At 35.6% G+C, this 18,344-nt stretch overlaps 2 protein-coding genes and 1 long non-coding RNA gene across 4 annotated transcripts in view; 1 reads left to right on the top strand and 2 right to left on the bottom strand.

The window, feature by feature from the left end:
* LOC141379826 (uncharacterized) overlaps positions 1 to 18,344 on the bottom strand; it is a 195,959-nt gene that overhangs the window by 41,388 nt on the left and 136,227 nt on the right. The window lies entirely within an intron of this gene.
* LOC141379829 (uncharacterized) overlaps positions 1 to 18,344 on the top strand; it is a 224,208-nt gene that overhangs the window by 145,502 nt on the left and 60,362 nt on the right. The gene's annotated exons all lie outside the window — the stretch shown is intronic.
* si:dkey-11o15.10 lies at positions 14,526 to 16,343 on the bottom strand. The gene is made up of 5 exons (NM_001328169.1): positions 15,946 to 16,343; positions 15,578 to 15,658; positions 15,429 to 15,494; positions 15,015 to 15,317; positions 14,526 to 14,905 (listed from the first exon to the last, which is right to left on the bottom strand). The coding sequence occupies exons 1-5, from the start codon at positions 16,292 to 16,294 to the stop codon at positions 14,619 to 14,621; spliced, it is 1,086 nt and encodes a 361-aa protein (NP_001315098.1). The 5' UTR covers positions 16,295 to 16,343; the 3' UTR covers positions 14,526 to 14,618.

Genomic DNA, 18,344 nt, shown 5'->3' with positions numbered 1-18,344 from the left:
CTGTCAAGAAGCAGCCTTTTATAGTGACATAAGACTGTACTGAAACTCACAACAAAATATCTTAAATATGTCTCTCAAAATAATGCACTTAAAACCCTAGAGAGACACTTTTATAGCCGTAGTGACATTAGTGAAAAATAATAACGCATCGTAAGGCTCTCTGGTCTCCTTTGCCATACATTTAAGTCTGTCTGAGAAAAGAATTGTCTTAATAGATCATGTGACAAACAACGCATGTGCTTTGTTTGTGGCATTTGGGATGTCTTTGGGAATTTATTATCTGTATTTCACCTTTTGATCATTTCACAAAAGGGCAAATTATTTATCCACCCTCACAGTCTCACTTAAAATGAATATTTAAATAGTCTCACAATGCAGTGCAATAAATAAATGATCTAAGAAGAAAACAGTTAAAGTCACCATTAAATAGATGAGATGATTCATGAGAGAGAGGTAGTGATTGTGTTGAAGTATTATAGACCTTTTTCTTCTTCACCTTAGAACTTCGGTTTACAGCGTTTCTCATCTGGAACAATCAATCCGAAAGTAAGGTTTTGAGTGGCTGTTTTTGTAATGCACAACTTTATTTTGAAGATGTGTGTTAAAGCTGTTATACTTCTGTCAGATGCGGTTCAAGCACGAGAAAAAAAAACGTTCTCCTAATTCAGTGTCTGCCGTCAGATCAGATGTTGAAATACAACATCAATGTTCCTGACCTGTCATCAAAGACAACCTTCTCATCTCTGGGAAACACCCACACACACTCACTTCCACAAACACACTCGTACACTATGGACAATTTAGCCTACCCAATTCACCTGTACCACATGTCTTTGGCCTGTGGGGGAAACTGGAGCACCCATAGGAAACCCACGCGAACGCAGGGAGAACATTCAAACTCCACACAGAAACGCCAACTAACCCAGCCAAGGCTTGAACCTGCAACCCAGCGACCTTCTTGCTGTCAGGCAACAGCACTACTATCTTCATTTAAATTAATATATTTTTTAAAAAGTAACATAAATTTGTTGTTGTCTTTATTGTTTGTAACATTTTTCATCCACAAGTCACCTGCTTAAATCTCGTTTGTTTCCTGTCTTGATTATTCAACGCAAATATATTTAACCTTCTTATTGTGCATTTGTGTGCAAATAGTCTCATACAAGAAACCAATTACATGTCGTTTTTGTTAACTGTAAAATATTCAACCATGTTTTGTCTGAGCCTGTATAAATATGTTCTTTAACTATTATTAATAATTATAACAATCCCCTAAAATAATATAAATAAGATGACAGGGACCGAAGCACCTCATAGCATCAGTAATGTGACAACTCTACCTAATATTTTTTAACGCCTTTTTCTTTTTGTTACCAAAACCAAAATACTGCTGCATAAAATGTTAAACCGTTTAGAACATCAAGCCGTTTAGGTGGAGACAAGCAGACATACACATGAATGAATGTTATGAAAACTAAAGTTTGTAGTACAGTTTTTTGTACAGTTCCGTTATTTCATTTGGTATGATTGCATTCATATTTTCAAGTGAACCATACCAGCGTTTGGGCAAACTGTATCCTAGGCCACCTCTTTCAGGCTGACTCGGGTACGGTTCACGGGTTTGTACCCAAGTTTTGAAGACAGCGTTCACACTAGCTAAATGTACCATACTTTGACATCAAATGAACCTGGCTGACCAAAAGTGCCAGTGTGAAAACACCCTAATATTATGATTTTGAAGCTGTTCAAATGTAACTCCTCATACACATCAAGCTGCCGACCAGAAGTTTGAAGCATCCTGCTTAGTCATATTTAAAAGCAAATGGGTAATTTTACATTCTATGAAAAAGGTTTATAGGGTTGTGCTATTCATTCATTGTCTTGTCAGCTTAGTCCCTTTATTAATCCGGGGTCGCCACAGCTGAATGAACCTCCAACTTATCCAGCAAGTTTTTACGCAGCGGATGCCCTTCCAGCGTTCCCGTGGGTTTCCTCCCAGTGCTCCGGTTTCCCCCGCAGTCCAAAGACATGCGGTACAGGTGCATTGGGTAGGCTAAAATGTCCGTAGTGTATAAGTGTGTGTGTGAATGAGTGTGTGTAGATATGTCCCAGAGATGGGTTGCGACTGTGGGGGAAACCGGAGCACTGGGAGGAAACCCACGGCAACGCAGGGAGAACAAGCAAACTCCACACAGAAACGCCAACTGAGCCAAGGCTCGAACCAGCGACCTTCTTGCAGTGAGGCGACTACACTACCTACTGCGCCACTACGCCGCCAGGATTGTGCTATATTGATAAAATATATACTGATGTCATTGATAACAATACTTACATTTGTATGTTTTTGTGCTGGCACATTGGCTGGTCAACGATAAATAAAATCAGCTGGTTGCGACAAGAACTTGTCTTTAAGTGATTCACTGAATCATTCATTCAGATGGCTGGTCTGATGCATTAAAAAATTAACTAAGTGACGGTTTTATTAATGGATCATTGATTCATTGACTTTATGATTTAATCAAAAATGTATTCAACAAGAAAGCAAAACAGTATTGCTCTGAGATGTGCAAAAGTTCTGCTCAGGCTTTAATTAGAATTATTGTCCCTAGCTAATTAAAATGTAACTCACTAATTAGTTTTAAAACAAAAATGATGGCTATTTCATCACTCTATGCATATTTATGTCTGTATTACAAGTCTAGTGTCACATTCTGAGCATTAAATGCACCGTATGATAATTGAGTTGTTTTCTATCTAGTGCGTATAAAAGAGTCACTAATGAGGTTCTGTTTCAGTTCTCAGCCACACAAAGCAGCTGCCTATGAAGGCAACAAGGCGGCTCGCTAGGTTTCGAAACCACACTAAAATGTAAGCTTAAAGAGATCACAAAACTGATCAAAGCTACATTTCATCCATTTTTAAAAGCTTCTTGTGATATTTTATTAGGAGCTGAGGGCTTTATCAAACAGAAAGTACTCTGACCCCCGCATTTCTCCATCTGTCTCATAGATCTGAACATTGTTAGACAAACAAGGGTAGGAGACAGAATTAACAGCTTGTGTTTGTATTCATTAAGGCTCTGTATGCAGCATCTGTGTTTTTTTGCTGAATTCCGTTTGAATAATCAGCGTTCTCATTAGCGAGGATCATAGTGGTAGCATCGGCTCATGATTAAATTGTAAGTGTTGCATGAGCAGAACCCAGACCCTTGTGTGGAGGACAAGGCCCTTTGAGAAACACTCGCTTCACTGAAGCCCATTATCACAAATACATCACACACACCAAGGTATCTTGCTGTGTGTTAGCATAAGAGGGCCCAAGGTTTTTGCAAATATGCTCTGTACTCTGACTCTCACAATAACTCTTCTTCACATTGCTCGCTGAATATGTTCAAGTTTTTTGCAAAATCAAGGGTTTTCTTCCTTGCTCTTAAATGAAAGGTCTAATGCATGTCAATACACTCTCATGAGGAGGCGGTCTACATCATGCAAAGATGAACACTGGTGTCATATTATTTTAATTTTCCTATTAGCTTCCATAAGCTGTTTAATTAGAACACAACATGGGTTTTTGTTTTCAAAAATAATTGACTTCACTTTGATTGTGACATGCAGATATCATACAACTTTTTTGGTAATTTTGGCAATCCAGACCCAGTGTGATTATAATGAACTGAAAAAAGCCTAAAATATGCCTGACTTTTTGTAGTAACTGCATCATTTTGATTTGTAATGAATTAATTAGATAAAAAAAAAACTATAAATATATTTGGAACTTAAATTCGCAATATAAAAAATAACTATTACTGCTACCTGTACTGTATGAAGAGTTTAAAGACATTTACTTCTGTATTAATTAAATACATATGATCAGTATTAGTTGCAGAAGTTAATCCAGGTGATGATAATGGTAAACATTATAGGAGTTTTGATTAAAATAGTACTCGGAATTCTATAATTACAAAAATTCACCAATTTTATATATGATAAGTTTATACAACTGAGACCCAAGAGGTGGGGGGTAAAGGTTGTTTTCATATGACATAATTGATGACACGCGGAATTCAGATGGAGGGCAGGAAGAGATTCTTCTATATACGAATTGGTATCAGAACATCAATATATTTCTGTTGTTTATAATTGTTTAAATCTGCCAAAATAAGAAATGCCGAACAGCTTTTATAGACTTGCAAATGTTTTTGCCCAGGTGGGATAGTTCAAGAAACTGGCTGAAAAAGGGAAAAAAGGTGGCATGTAATAAACCTTTATTCAATACATCCATGTGTACAAACTTTTTTTAAGCACAATAATTCATTTGACAGAATCAATAAACATTATAACGCACATAGCTAGGCCTGCAGTATATATGTTAGTGTGTTGGATAAAAATAGCATACAAACACACTTATACAAAATCCAGGAAAATGTAAATAACGTACGCTGCCATGTAATCTCTGCAATGAAATCTCTGTCTTGTTTTGCAATAAACCAAGTCTTTACTTGCGTTTCAGCAGAATAAACAAGCGTAACATTAATATCTAGATGTAGTGAATATTTGTAGGTGGTATGTTCATTGAATGAACAAAAAAGAAATGCAACCCTTGCAACAAAACTAGACAGTTATTATTGTGGAGCACTTTTCCCCTTACAAAATAAATAAATAATAATGTAGAATATGCATCTATGCTTTGTATGCTTTCATCTGTTATTTTGTGATGTCTGGACGATAACCACATGGGAAAAACTATAGTAATTTATAATAAACAAGTTTTTGAACCACACTATAGTAAAGTGTATAACTGTAGTATAGTAAACTGATAAACTGTGATAAATACTGTTGTATAAACTGTGGTGCATTGTGATGGCATAATTATTGCGTAGAGAATTGAAGCCTATTGGACCACAGCAACAATATAATTACTACAATATCTATAGTATGCTTCCAAACACTATAGTATTTATTATAGTATTTTTTATGTAACTTAATAGCTTATACAGTATCTGAAATATATTGTTCAAATTGTTAAAATGTTGGTGTTTGTGATGCAGCCCTGAGTCCAAAGTCCAGAGACTGTTGCCTACACTATGATTGTATATAAATTTAACTTTAATGTGTGATATGGCTAAAATGGGCCATAATCAAATATTTTCTCAATTCAAATGAGTAGAGGCTTGGAACCGGAAACAGCATTCCATACGTCACAACCTAACAAGCGGATAATGTCAATAACTCGGCATGGCTTATTAACAAAACTGATCAAGATGCTGCTCGTCATGAGACTGACGGATGAGCTGATAGTAAGATAAGGTAAGCAATCTGAAGTGAACTTTTACCTGTGATTTAGTTTAACTGTTTTGGATAAAAATTAAACTGCAAGTTTGAGTACTGAATAACTCAGTCCAGGGGTCCGTTCTTCATAGCTCGCATAAATGTTCTAAGATTATTTGGTAGAACCTGGACATTTTAATCTTGATTACTGATCTCTGGTTAATTTGATTCTTAAAACAAGTTCACGAATCAGATTAAAATGTCTGGATAAACTGATCTGAGATCGCTGAGTGTGTTGTGAAGGACTGATCTATCGATCCTCGAAATCATAATCAGCAATGCAACGATTGGCTGACGGCACAGCAGAGTAATGACATCATCTGGTTAATTTTTATTTTTTCTATAAGAGCTAAATTACATAAAATATGTAGTAAATGGTTTGTTAAATATAATACGCAATAACTCTCTACCATTGTTGTGGGCTGCAGGCTTTCCTGTGTCAAGAGCGATTTATTTAGTTTTACAGTTAAAGCAGATTTTCTTCATTATAGTAGCCATAGTAGTATTATAGTAGCTGGTTTCTTAATTGGTGTAAAGAATAACTGGATGTTTATAAAAAGCATTTTGATATTGGTAAATGTGTCTGCAACTTTTGTGAAGCATCAAATCACCGTCATATTAACTGTCAAAACATGTTCATGACTGCACAAATGTATAACTGCTTTAAAAAAAGTCACATATTGTGCATGTCTATTATCATAAATGCTTAGTTTTGAACAATCATATTGGTCAGAATAAATTTCTTTCATTGACTTATTGGCTGACACCATCATACTGAGCCTAACTCAGCATTGCATCATTCCTTTTTCTTTACAATATTTCTTACAAGCAACTTCAGATTGGGCCCTAATGCCTGCTCAATGAGATTTATTTTCAGGGGCTGGTTGTCACACAAATAATATTAATAATAAAAAGTTTAATAATAAAATAATTCTGCCACTCCGGTCTTGTTCATTCTTGTTTTGGTGGCAGAGTCCAGACACTAGTCTTGTCATGTCTTATATGTTGTGCTCAGCTCGTTTTCTTGGGTTGAGCACTCATTTTCTGTCATTGTGTGTCTTTTTATATGAGCGCATTTAACGCTGTACGCGTTCCCGCATAATATAGGCAAAGATAGGTCTGGGGGTGTTTGCGAGGTGCTCTCTGATCCTGGTTCTGTCTATGGCATGGTGTTTCATTCCCAGCGTCTCAGTCTTGTTGGTTTCGGTTTCGGTTGGCGCTGGGATGAAACATGTACTTTGCTTGTGTGAGTGCAAGGTGAGCTTTTATTTACTGTGGACTCATGTCTTGCGTTCAGTCTTCTGTTGTTGTTGTGATTAGCATGTGGTACATGTTTATATGCGCGGTGTGCTTTAGTGTTGTCCAAGCTGCAACCTCCCGCTCTCTCTCAGGAAGCCAATACGGAAGTAACTAAAACTGCAATTCATCCGAAATTCCGCTAGTCTTGGCCGCTCCTGGCTCCAAAACAGAGCAAATTTCAATTGAGCCCACTGTTAGAATGGCCAACTTTACAGCAGAGAAAAAGGTGTTTACAGCCTGGTACAAAAAAGATTTTGGGTAATACAGCTAATATTACCCTTCATGACAACTGTGAGGGGGGTGATTTTTTTTATAACTCATCCGTTTCCTTTATATTAAGTTATATTAAGTTTGCATAATTAAGGGCGTGGTCACTTGAGTGACAGTTAGGTCTCGCTGGTCGCCGTCACGTCACCTCAGCTGAATCCTGCAGATTAGCCACTGAACTCTGTGTATTTATCGTATTTCTGTGTTGTTTTATGTGGCTTTACACAGTCGACTGTCTTTTGGACTTGTTTCCTACATTTATTTGATGGAATGTCATGCTGAGTGCACGTTATTGTGCTCACAAACCATTCACGTGGCCTCCGTTTCCCATGTGAGTAAAGTTATATACTTATATACCATCTTTATACATGTATTTGTTTTATTTAAGATCATTTATCGTTTATATTTATATTTAGAGCTGTAATGCACTCCAGAATCTGACAGATTGATTAGCTGTAGGCTCTAGAACAGTCATCTGAAGTGTTGTCATACAGTGTTATGCTGGATTTCATCAATAATCTTACATTAACTAACACAGACTATATCTAAAGTGTTTGGATGTAATTCGCGTTTTCCTCCTGTTGAAAAACGTCATAAGAACAATGTTTAGTGGCTCAATGTATTACAGCAGTGTTTTTAAAAGACTAAACACTTTATTGATATAGTATACAACCAAGCACAAGTGGTCAGAATACAAACGAGTCACAGGTGATAAAGTATTAAGCTTTCTCCCAAAGTAAAGTGTGTCTGAACCAGGTCCAAGCAAAATGCAACATGCGCCTGTAGCTCCGCTCACTCTCCGCCTATTTGCCCTTGTTTGGTATCCCGCCATGGGTGTGATGACGCGCGAACAAAATGGTGACGGTTGGCCGCGCCTACTTGTGGCTTTTTTGCGCTCTTTAGAAACCTATGGGTGACGTCACGGATACTAAGTCCATATATTTTACAGTCTATGGTGTTGTCATATGAACTCGCAGTTAATGAGATTGCTTATTGACTGCGTGTTCTAGTGTTTTATGTGAGCTTGTGTTGTTTCTTTGTGTCATGTGCTCTCCTGTCTATTGTCTAATCCCACCCTTCTTGTTAACCCGTTATTAGTTCATCCTTTTCACCTGGCTGTTAATTATTTCTGCTTATAGTCTCCTCATGAGCGCTGTCCTGTGCAAGTTCGTCATTGTATGTTGCATTGTCCTGTCTGTCCAGCCTTGTTCCCTGCCAGCCTGTTCAGTCAAGTTTTTTTGTTTGTTCGTTTTGTTATTGCTTTCCCCCTCTGGGTTGTTTTTGTTGCATTTTTGTTTTATTTCTATTAATAATAAACCCATTAATTTCTGCAATTAAGTCCCTGCTTCTTTCACCAACACTAAACGTGACATATCTAGGAAATAAACATCAAATAGGGTCATAAAATCATACATCTGATTTTAATTTAGGCTATTAAAAAGCTAACACTAAAAAAACACTCAAACAGCAAATAATAACATAAAGCGAAATATTCATAATACATTTTTTGTTGATTCTCTGTAAAAACTACCTAATGTTTAAATAACTATATTGTGAAATGTATTGTTATTTTAAAATAATACTATGCATAGTATAACATAGGTCACACTGCCCGCCCCAAATCTTTCAATTCCCTTAATATGATACAACTGACCCTTGATATTGAATCTTTGTACTGGACATATGCTAATATAGTCATAAATAATGGTAATATAGCTCTTAATGTTTTATCAAGTTTTAGTCATTTTAGCAAATTGTAATTCTGTGCTTATAATCTTATCTTGTCCCATGTTTTATTAATGACTGATTCCCTGGGAATGTGAAAAAGAGCCTTAAATGTTGGATAAGAAATTGGCCTATGGAAATATTTTCAAAGAGAATGAAAGGCACAAAGCAGAAAGGATTTTTTTTTGCCAAGAAAGATTAGAAGTTTGCAATTTGCCAAGTGATTCAGGTCTTTTTCATGATTCTTGTCTAAATGAACAGAAAATTGCCTTCATATCAGATCCATTTGTTAATAGTCTTTTTTGCCTCTTTCGCTTCGGTATCTGATAAGCAGTTGCTTCTTTTTTGGTCCACTGAATAACAGAGGCTCCCCTAGGGTGAGAGATGTCCTCTCCCACCTGTCCTCTCTCATCTTCACCTACCCTCTGTGCCATTCTGAAGTTTAAAAATTCATTTTGATATGACACAGCAAACCAAATTATTTGATCTTGAAATTGATCTGATTAAGCTGAAGTCCTGTGATTGCTATTTACTTATACTGTAAGCTGTATTTCACATTACATCTTAAAGATCAATAATTACACACAAAATAAAAATACTTATGTTTTAAATATAATAGAATTTAATTATTATTTTGTATTTAATTTTAATGTAATGTTTTATGGCCACCTGCTTCAGAGTACTTTAGGAATCATTTAGTTAGCATTATAACACTGCTGAGATATTTAAGGGTGCTTTCACACTTGTGGATCGATTGTTTTTTTTCCAAAACAGGGATTCAAATTGTTAAAATGTTGCGCTTTGTTCTTGATGTGGTTCGCTTTAACAAGGCAAAGTTTCTAAACTGACCAAAAGAGCTAAAACAAGTCTCGTGCAAATAAACTCTCCTCACAGTGGTCACATTGAGTTTCACAGTTTATTTAGCAGAGTCCAGCTCAGCTGTCATGCGTCTTTATTTTAATTTATTATGATGAGTAATAAGATATTATAAAGCTGCGCTTTCATTTTAAATAGTAACACCCACATAGTCACCAAATATAAATCAGAGGTACTTTCTGATAGCAATTTGCTTATGCATTGGGCTTTACATTATAGAGATAAATAATAGATAAACCAAGACTGCGGTTTGGTCAATTATTCTAACAGATAAATAGCTCTCGTTTATATTTCAGCATGCTTTCACTTTCGTATTTGACATGAAACACACATTTACCAGTAGGAATGACATCCCGCCCTTCTAGCCTGATCTCACGAGGACACGCAAGTATTTTATGTTTTATCAGTTTAGTGGCAAATTTTTACAAATTCGTATGAGTTCAGTCGTATTTAGCTCATACTTAGTCAGTCAGTACGATTTTAAAAAGCAGGCATGGCACCTAACCCCACCCCTAACCCTAACCGTCTTTGGGTGATGAGCAAATGGTACTAAATTGTACAAATTAGATTGTACAAATTCATACGAATTAGCCATACAAAATACAACACAATAAATACATGCATATATATATATATTTATATATATATGTATGTGTATATATATATATATATATATATATATATATATATATATATATATATATATATATATATATATATATATATATATATATATATGTATGTATGTATATATATATATATATATATATATATATACATACATATATATATATATATATATATATATATATATATATATATATATATATATATATATATATACATATATATATACATGTGTGTATATATATATATATACATACATATATATATATGCATGTATGTATTGTGTTGTATTTTATATATATATTTATATATTTTATTTATTTATTTATTTATTTATTTTCCCCAGAGATGGGTTGCGGCTGGAAGGGCATCCGCTGCGTAAAAAACTTGCTGGATAAGTTGGCGGTTCATTCCGCTGTGGCGACCCCGAATTAATAAAGGGACTAAGACGACAAGAAAATGAAAATAATAATAATAATAATATATATATATATATATATATATATATATATATATATATATATATATATATATATATATCACACATGCATATATACATACATACATACACACACACACACACACACACACAAACACATACATGCATACATACACATATACTTTTGTGTGTTTATGTACATATTTGTAAATCAGAATATAATTTTAATAATATATATAATTATTGGCAAATTCTAAATAAGGAAATCATATGAGCAGCAAATGACTATCGAAGTACAACATTGTTCACAGTCAATTATGATATATTCACAGTATATTATGGAAGTGTTAATGTGATATAGAAGTCATACTTGCATGCCAACTACAATTGAATATTCAAAGTAACATGTTAAACAATATAGAGACTGCTAAATGAACAAATGTGCGAATATTAAACCAACTTTGCCTCTATTAAATAACTGGTTTGTGTTGGTGTATGAACAGATTAGCTGATATGAATGTATTGTAATGTATGTCTATCCATAGTAACTAATTGTTCCTTTTTTTTTGCTCTATTTTTCAGATGCTACATCACTACTACACCAACATACTGCGAACATCTGATGTGTGGGTCTACAGTAGAATAAATGACTGGTGGAAGAACACCGCTCAAAAGTACTCAGATGACCAGTGGCTGGAGGACTTCAGAGTCTCAAGAGAAACGTTCAGATACATTTGTACAATGCTTAAGCCCTCACTACAGCGACTAGACACGTCATTCAGATTGTGAATTCCTCTGGCAAAACGTGTAGCCATTGCACTCTATAAACTTGCATCTACAACTGAGTATAGAACAGTAGCTAACCTGTTTGCTGTCAGTCGGACCTCGGTGTGTCGCTGTGTGCATGACTTTTGTAAGGCTGTGATTGCTGTGCTTCGACTCAAGCTCATAACCACCCCTGACCAAGCTAAAATGGCAGAGATTGCAGATTATTTTGAGGACAAATTTGGAATTCTACAATGTGTTGGTGCTATTGACGGTTCACACATTCCCATACTGAAACCTCCACAATACTAGTCAGATTTTCACAATAGAAAAGGCTGGCATTCCATAATTTTACAAGGAGTTGTGGATGGTAAAGGCTCTCTTTTTTGGGACCTTAATGTTGGACAGCCTGGTAGAGAACATGATGCTAGCATCCTGAAAAAATCATGCCTTTGGACCTGGGCAACATCCACCACAGCTTTTCCCGGCAGAATAAAGAACATATGCGGAACTGATGTAGGCTATTTCATTCTTGGCGACTCTGCATATCTACCGCAGAAATGGTTGTTAAAACCATATCCAGACACCGGCAGGCTCACAGAAGCTCAAGAACTTTACAACATGAGAACAAGTCGAGCCCGCTGTGTGGTTGAGCATGCATTTGGGCGCTTGAAAGGCAGGTGGAAATGTCTTAGTAAAAGAAATGACTGCAATGTAAATGTTGTTGTTGATATGGTTGAGACATGCTGTACACTGCATAACTTGTGTGAATTACACATGGACAGGTTTGAGCCAGAATGGTCCTCTGATGGTGCTGATGCAGATGTTGAAAGACCATCTTATCTTGGTAATGACAATTCAGATGCAAGAACTGCTCTGCAACAGTATTTCATGCAGCAACAAGAATTGTAACATTGTTTTTTTTTTTGTTGTGAAATAAAATACTGAAAACTACACATTAGAATTATCTTTGGGGTGCTTTTCACTATCAAATCTGTGACACAACTTGACATTTAGATTTATATAGTAACAATATCATAAATTAAATGTATTGTATAGACAATTTATACATGTTAACTGGCTGAAAAGAGTTCACTTTCATATCTACACAATACATTTTTATTTGATAAACCCGATACACCAACTACACCTTTTCTCAGATTTATTTTTCTTCAAGGTGTAATTACTGTTTGTTGTTACATAGCACAGAACTACTCTTGATCCTGTTACTGGTTTGCAACAATGCAATTAAAATATGTGTGAAGGGGTAACCATTAAAAGAAATGGCTTGTGATTACGTGCAATCATCTTTCATAATAGCTGCCTGACAGACTAAACCTTGACCTGAATAGAAGCTTTTTACATATAAGAAACCCATTATCAGGTATGACGGTTCATGCCAATGCCGTCTTGATGGGCTAAATCATTTGACCTGAATAGGACCTGCTTTACATCTCAGAAGACAAATAGGCATACTAGTCTATTACAATAACTGTTTGATTCCCCAAAGCATTAGAGTCATTACAGACAACGATCATTACAACTGTGTACTAGCAAAACATTTCCCTTGGTACCCCTATGGCAAGCCGTTGTGACTTTTATTCATTTTCAGGATATGTATTCTTGATATTAACAATTTAATTCTTGATTTCAACAATCAACATTCTTGATATCGACAAATCAGTTATTGATATTAAATAAGGGAAATGTTGATATCAATATTACATTTCAACTAGTTACAAGGTAAATACTTGATATCGGCAATGATGTCACCATTCACAAAAATACAATTGTTGATATCAAGAATTCAGACTTTTTTATATTCACAATTTAAATTCAAATCTTGATATCAAGATTGTATATCCTCTTATCAATAAAAGACAAAACGGCTGTTTGCAAGCTGTTTTTACTTTTATTGTTTAACGGGAAATGAATTCTTGATATCAGGAATTAAATTGTTGATATCAGTTATCACATGTATACTAGTGTAAATGTCTATTCATGATATCAACAATTGAACTGTTACTAGTAAAAGTATCAATTCCTGATATCAAGAACTTAATTTCACTGGTTAAAATGGTAATTCTTGATATCTGCAATTATATTTTACCATGTTACATTTGTTATTTCTGATATCTAAAATGTTTTTCTGATATCAACAATTAGGGAAATAATTTTTGATATCTAAAATTACTAGTGTCACTAGTAACAATTACATTCATGATATCAGAAATTAACATTGTCACTAGTGGGAAAACAATTGTTGATATCAAAAATGAACATCTTTACTAGTTAAAAAATGTTTTTTTTTTTTAATATCAACAATTTAATTCTTGGTATCAAGAATTACATTTTCATATCAACAATCAATTTATTGATGGTAAGAATTGCATCTTAACTATAAAGAAATAAATTATTGATATCAACAATTAAATATGAATGGCAGTCTATGGTGACATTTATCTTGTTTATAAATATCTAATTGCTGATATCAACAATTAAATTATTGCTATCAACAATAACATTTTGGGTATCACTAACTGAATTGTTGATGTCAAGAATGTAATTGTTGATAGCAATAATTTAATTGTTGATATCAGGAATACATATCCTGAGAATGAATAAAAGTCAAAACGGCTTACCATAGCACCCCAGCTATACAGGGTAAGAGAAATTGCGAATGGTATATGTTTCATTTGTACTTTTGTTGCTTTGGTGTCTGCTTTTTCACTTTCATGAATCACCATACATCAAATAAGCCAAGTCTTGACCTGAATAGAAGCTTTTTACATATAAGAAACCTATTATCAGGTATGACGATTCATGTCAATACCTACTTGATATGCTAAACCAATTTACCTGAATAGGACCTGCTTTACATCTCAGAAGACAAATAGGCATACTAGTCTATTACAATAACTGTTTGATTCCCCAAAGCATTAGAGTCGTTACAGACAACGATCATTACTAGACAACTGTTAGCAAGCGTGTTTTCTTCATCAATACCTTTTTTGATGCCTCAAATAAAAATGTACTTTTATTAATTAAAATAAAGCATGCTATTTCATAAGAGCAGTAAACCTCACATAGACCTCCACATATTCTTATGGTTATACTATGAAACAGGATGCGAATTTGTATATTCCTAATACACAACAAACACAATACACAACTATTGAAAAAAAAGAGCTTTTATTTGTGATCAATTTTTTACAATAGTGCAAATTACGAAGGTGCAACACAACAAACAAAAATAACAAAGGTGGTTAAAATAACAAAGGTGCTAAAAAGTACTATAAAGCAGATGCGACTTGGACAGACTGCTCTACTTTTTTTTGCAGAAGAGCAGCTGCCAAGCTACCAAGAATTGAATTTAACACCTCAGAGTCCTTCTGCCTATTGTCCATTTCTTTTTGCCATAATTGCATATAAGCTGCCAGCTCCTCCCGTCGTATCAACATCTCTGCATCTCTGTCCTTCCGTCTCAGTTCCTGTTCTGCCTCTCTTTGTTCTTGAGTCTGCTCACGCATGTACTGCATAAAGTCCCTGGACAAGGAGGTTGCCTTACGCTTTCGAGATTCTGTAGAGAAAAAAAATGAAAAAAAGTAAGCCTCAAATACAGGATACTTTTTGTATGCACATAGGCTTACTTTTGTGAAGTTTACACAATAAATAAAAACTCTAAATACCTGGTCGTGTCCTCGGTGGAATGTGGTGTGATCCCCCTCTAATACCGGTTGTGCTGTCATGTCTCTTTGTAGCTGCAAAGCTACCAAGAATTGAACTTAACACCTCAGAGTCCTTCTGCCTATTATCCATTTCTTTTTGCTGTAATTGCATATAAGCTGCCAGCTCCTCCCGTCGCATCAACATCTCTGCATCTCTGTCCTTCCGTCTCAGTTCCTGTTCTGCCTCTCTTTGTTCTTGAGTCTGCTCACGCATGTACTGCATAAAGTCCCTGGACAAGGAGGTTGCCTTACGCTTTCGAGATTCTGTAGAGAAAAAAAAAATGAAAAAAAAGTAAGCCTCAAATACAGAAAACTTTTTTATGCACATAGGCTTACTTGTGTGAAGTTTACACAATAAATAAAAACTCTAAATACCTGGTCGTGTCCTCTGTGGAATGTGGTGTGATTCCCCTCTAATACCGGTTGTGCTGTCATGTCTCTCTGTAATATACATATACAGGAATAATTATGTACTGGCAAAAAAAGGTTCTCTTATTTTGTCTCATCTGTGTAATCAAACTTACCAGGGGTAGACGAAATAAGTGGTTGCGATGGACCATCCTCCAGTTCACTCAACTCCATGACAGTGTTGTTTGATGGCAAATCTAGCACACACAACAAAAAATAAAAATAAACATATTAGCCACTGATGTCATGTCAGCAGTTTGGTATGTTAACAATCTAGTTAGTAACATAAAGTAGCTTCGAAAGAAAAAAAACTCTTTAACACATTTTAAGATTGCAACATTTATTTTTACATAACTACAAAGCACCTTAAGAAAAAAAATTGTAATTGCAGAGTAAACAAATCATATCTTAATATACAGCAGTAAATGATATATCCTTATGTATACACAATTTTTTTTCCCATTACTTTGTTTTGTTTACTTACCGACTGTAAGGTTAGCTGCCATCGAATCTCTGGTGGTCTCCCCACTAACGGAGGGTCGGTGACCTAGCACACCGTCCATGATTTCAAACCACGGGAAATTTTTCCGGTGGGCGCCGCTCTGACCATTGTGGATTTTGATCGCTTTATACTGTGCTCGCAATTTCTTCAACTTCTCGCGGACTTGTACCGTTGTTCGCTGAATTTGTGCTTTCGCTAGCTCAGGAACGATGTATTTGATAACATCCTCATTTCTACAATTGCCGACTATTTGCCTCTGAACATTTTCCTCTGCCCAAATGTTCAGAAGAGCCCTGGTGTCCTCAACTGACCAGTACTGTCTGCTATCCATTTTTTCTTCTTCTTAGTGAGTTGATCAAGCGCGATAGCAAAACAAATGTAAGGGAAGTAAGCATCTTGTCCCCTCTTTACCTGACAGGAAAACTCCGCCTTTGTACGTAACCCCGCCCCGAAGCCCCAGTTGGCCCTCCTTGGCCCAAGGTATTCGGCGGGCCGAAAAAGGCCGGCCACTGGCCCCAAGGAAGCCCCGCTTTGGCCCGATTAGGCCCCGGAAGTGATAGTGGAAACGCGACTGGCCTTGGCTCGCCCTGGCTCGCTCGCTTTAGGCGCGATAGTGGAAACGCGGCTATTGTTATTACAAGCGCCTGAAGAAGTGTGCTGAATGTGGTCAGAAAAACACGTCACTGAAATGAAAGATGATGATTTATGACATATATATCTACTTTTGCATTAACAAATTTAAGTGGAAAACAAATTATCTATTTTTATGTAATCCGTATAAAAGTAAGGACTTTTCCATATATTTTTGAAGAGTTTTTATTTTTATTTTTTTAACCAATTTAAGATGTTTGACAATGTTAAGATAGTATGTTGCTTTTTGGCATGTTTTATGACTTATTTATGAACTATTTATGGACATAAAATAAAATAAAAATATCCTGGATTTGAAGAATAATATGTTCCCGGACTCAAGTAATGGTTTAATGTATAAAAATTGTAAATGAACTTGACTGTTGATGTCTTAAATAATAATGTCAAATAACGAAAATTTCTCAAAATGGATATATCTCATTTTGCAATGAAACTCTTCATTTACAAATAACTTTTTCAGTAGATTTGCTAAATGTAAGTTTATAAAGTTTGCAGAGTTTTATAGATTGCACTGACTCTCACAAGTGTATCTCCAGTTGCTTTGTGTGATTATTATATTTTAAATAAACTGCAAACAATAAAGTATATAAACTTTTCTCTGATTCTTTCTTGAAACTCTTTCCTCTTAGTTCCATCTTAGCCTTGTTTCAATGACTTCAAATTTTTAGTTTTCACTAACCACGCATAAACGTTTCTTTCTCAAAAACACAAACACATACAAACATTCTGCTTGGGTATTATTGTAGCCCAGCTTGCAACACAACACAAATGTCAGTGCATGTCTAAATTTTTTCCATGGCCCCGAAACACCCTCAGACCCAAGAGGGTTAAAATTAAACATGACTTGGTGGCACTCAATCATAAAAACCGAGCATTCAGGAACTGCATTTCAAATACGATTCAAAGGATTTTACTTCATTTCATTTTGAGCACCATCAAACATCATGGATTGATTTTGCACATTCACTCTGCTCAATGCCAAAGAAAAGCACTTGGATATGAACGCTGAAAAATATCACTGAAAATGCAAACGATAAGTATGAGCTAAACTTGTCCTGTGTGCGTGTGCCTTAAGAGAGAGTACAAAGCTCACACATTCAAAAGTAACTTGAAATACAGCTGCTGCTACCCTGCATTGCAAGGAGAAACTTGAGATGGTTTATGCGTCTGGTTGGGATGCCTTCAGGTGAACATGTTTGGATCCTGTCCGACTGGGAAGAGACCTCAGGACATGCTGGAGGGATTATATCTGTCAACTAGCTAGGCAATTAGACTGAAATTCCTACCTACTTGTGAATTAAATGCAGTTTATTTAATAAATTCCTTTTTTCCCCCCCCCCCAACTCCTCACTCCTCATGCAACATTGCAGCCAAACGGAACTGTGTCCCTCTAGCTGAAGCCAGTAGACTGATGGGATGAAAAAAATAGTGATTTACTTCTCTCAGTCTCTACATACAGTAGCAGACAAGTAGTTACTTTTGCCCTTTCTCAACTTTGTCTTTTATTGAATTCCCCAGTTCACTGGGCTCCAGCTAAACATTGACAGTCTGCTTCGGTTAGCACCGTCAGCACATCATCTCACTATTGGTATCAACTAAATTTAACCGCAAGCTTTGACAGGACACTTCTTTGGGTTTTGATTTATATTCAGCCTGGTGACAGAAGGGAAGAGATGTAGCAGAAATAAAGACTAATGTTCTATTACTGACACTGTCTCGCTCAGCCACAC

The sequence above is a fragment of the Danio rerio genome, chromosome 21 (assembly GCF_049306965.1).
Source record: "Danio rerio strain Tuebingen ecotype United States chromosome 21, GRCz12tu, whole genome shotgun sequence".
Lineage (NCBI taxonomy): Eukaryota > Metazoa > Chordata > Actinopteri > Cypriniformes > Danionidae > Danio > Danio rerio.
The sequence above is the reverse complement of the archived record's forward strand: the minus strand, read 5'-3'. Positions and strand labels throughout refer to the sequence as shown.

Coding starts and splice junctions, on each gene's coding strand:
- si:dkey-11o15.10 (NM_001328169.1), bottom strand. CDS start 16,294: ATGGATAGCAGACAGTACTGGTCAGTTGAGGACACCAGGGCTCTTCTG. Junction 15,659..15,945: donor GGCAGCTAACCTTACAGTCG/GTAAGTAAACAA, acceptor TGTGTGTGCTAG/ATTTGCCATCAAACAACACT. Junction 15,318..15,428: donor TCCACAGAGGACACGACCAG/GTATTTAGAGTT, acceptor TTTTCTCTACAG/AATCTCGAAAGCGTAAGGCA.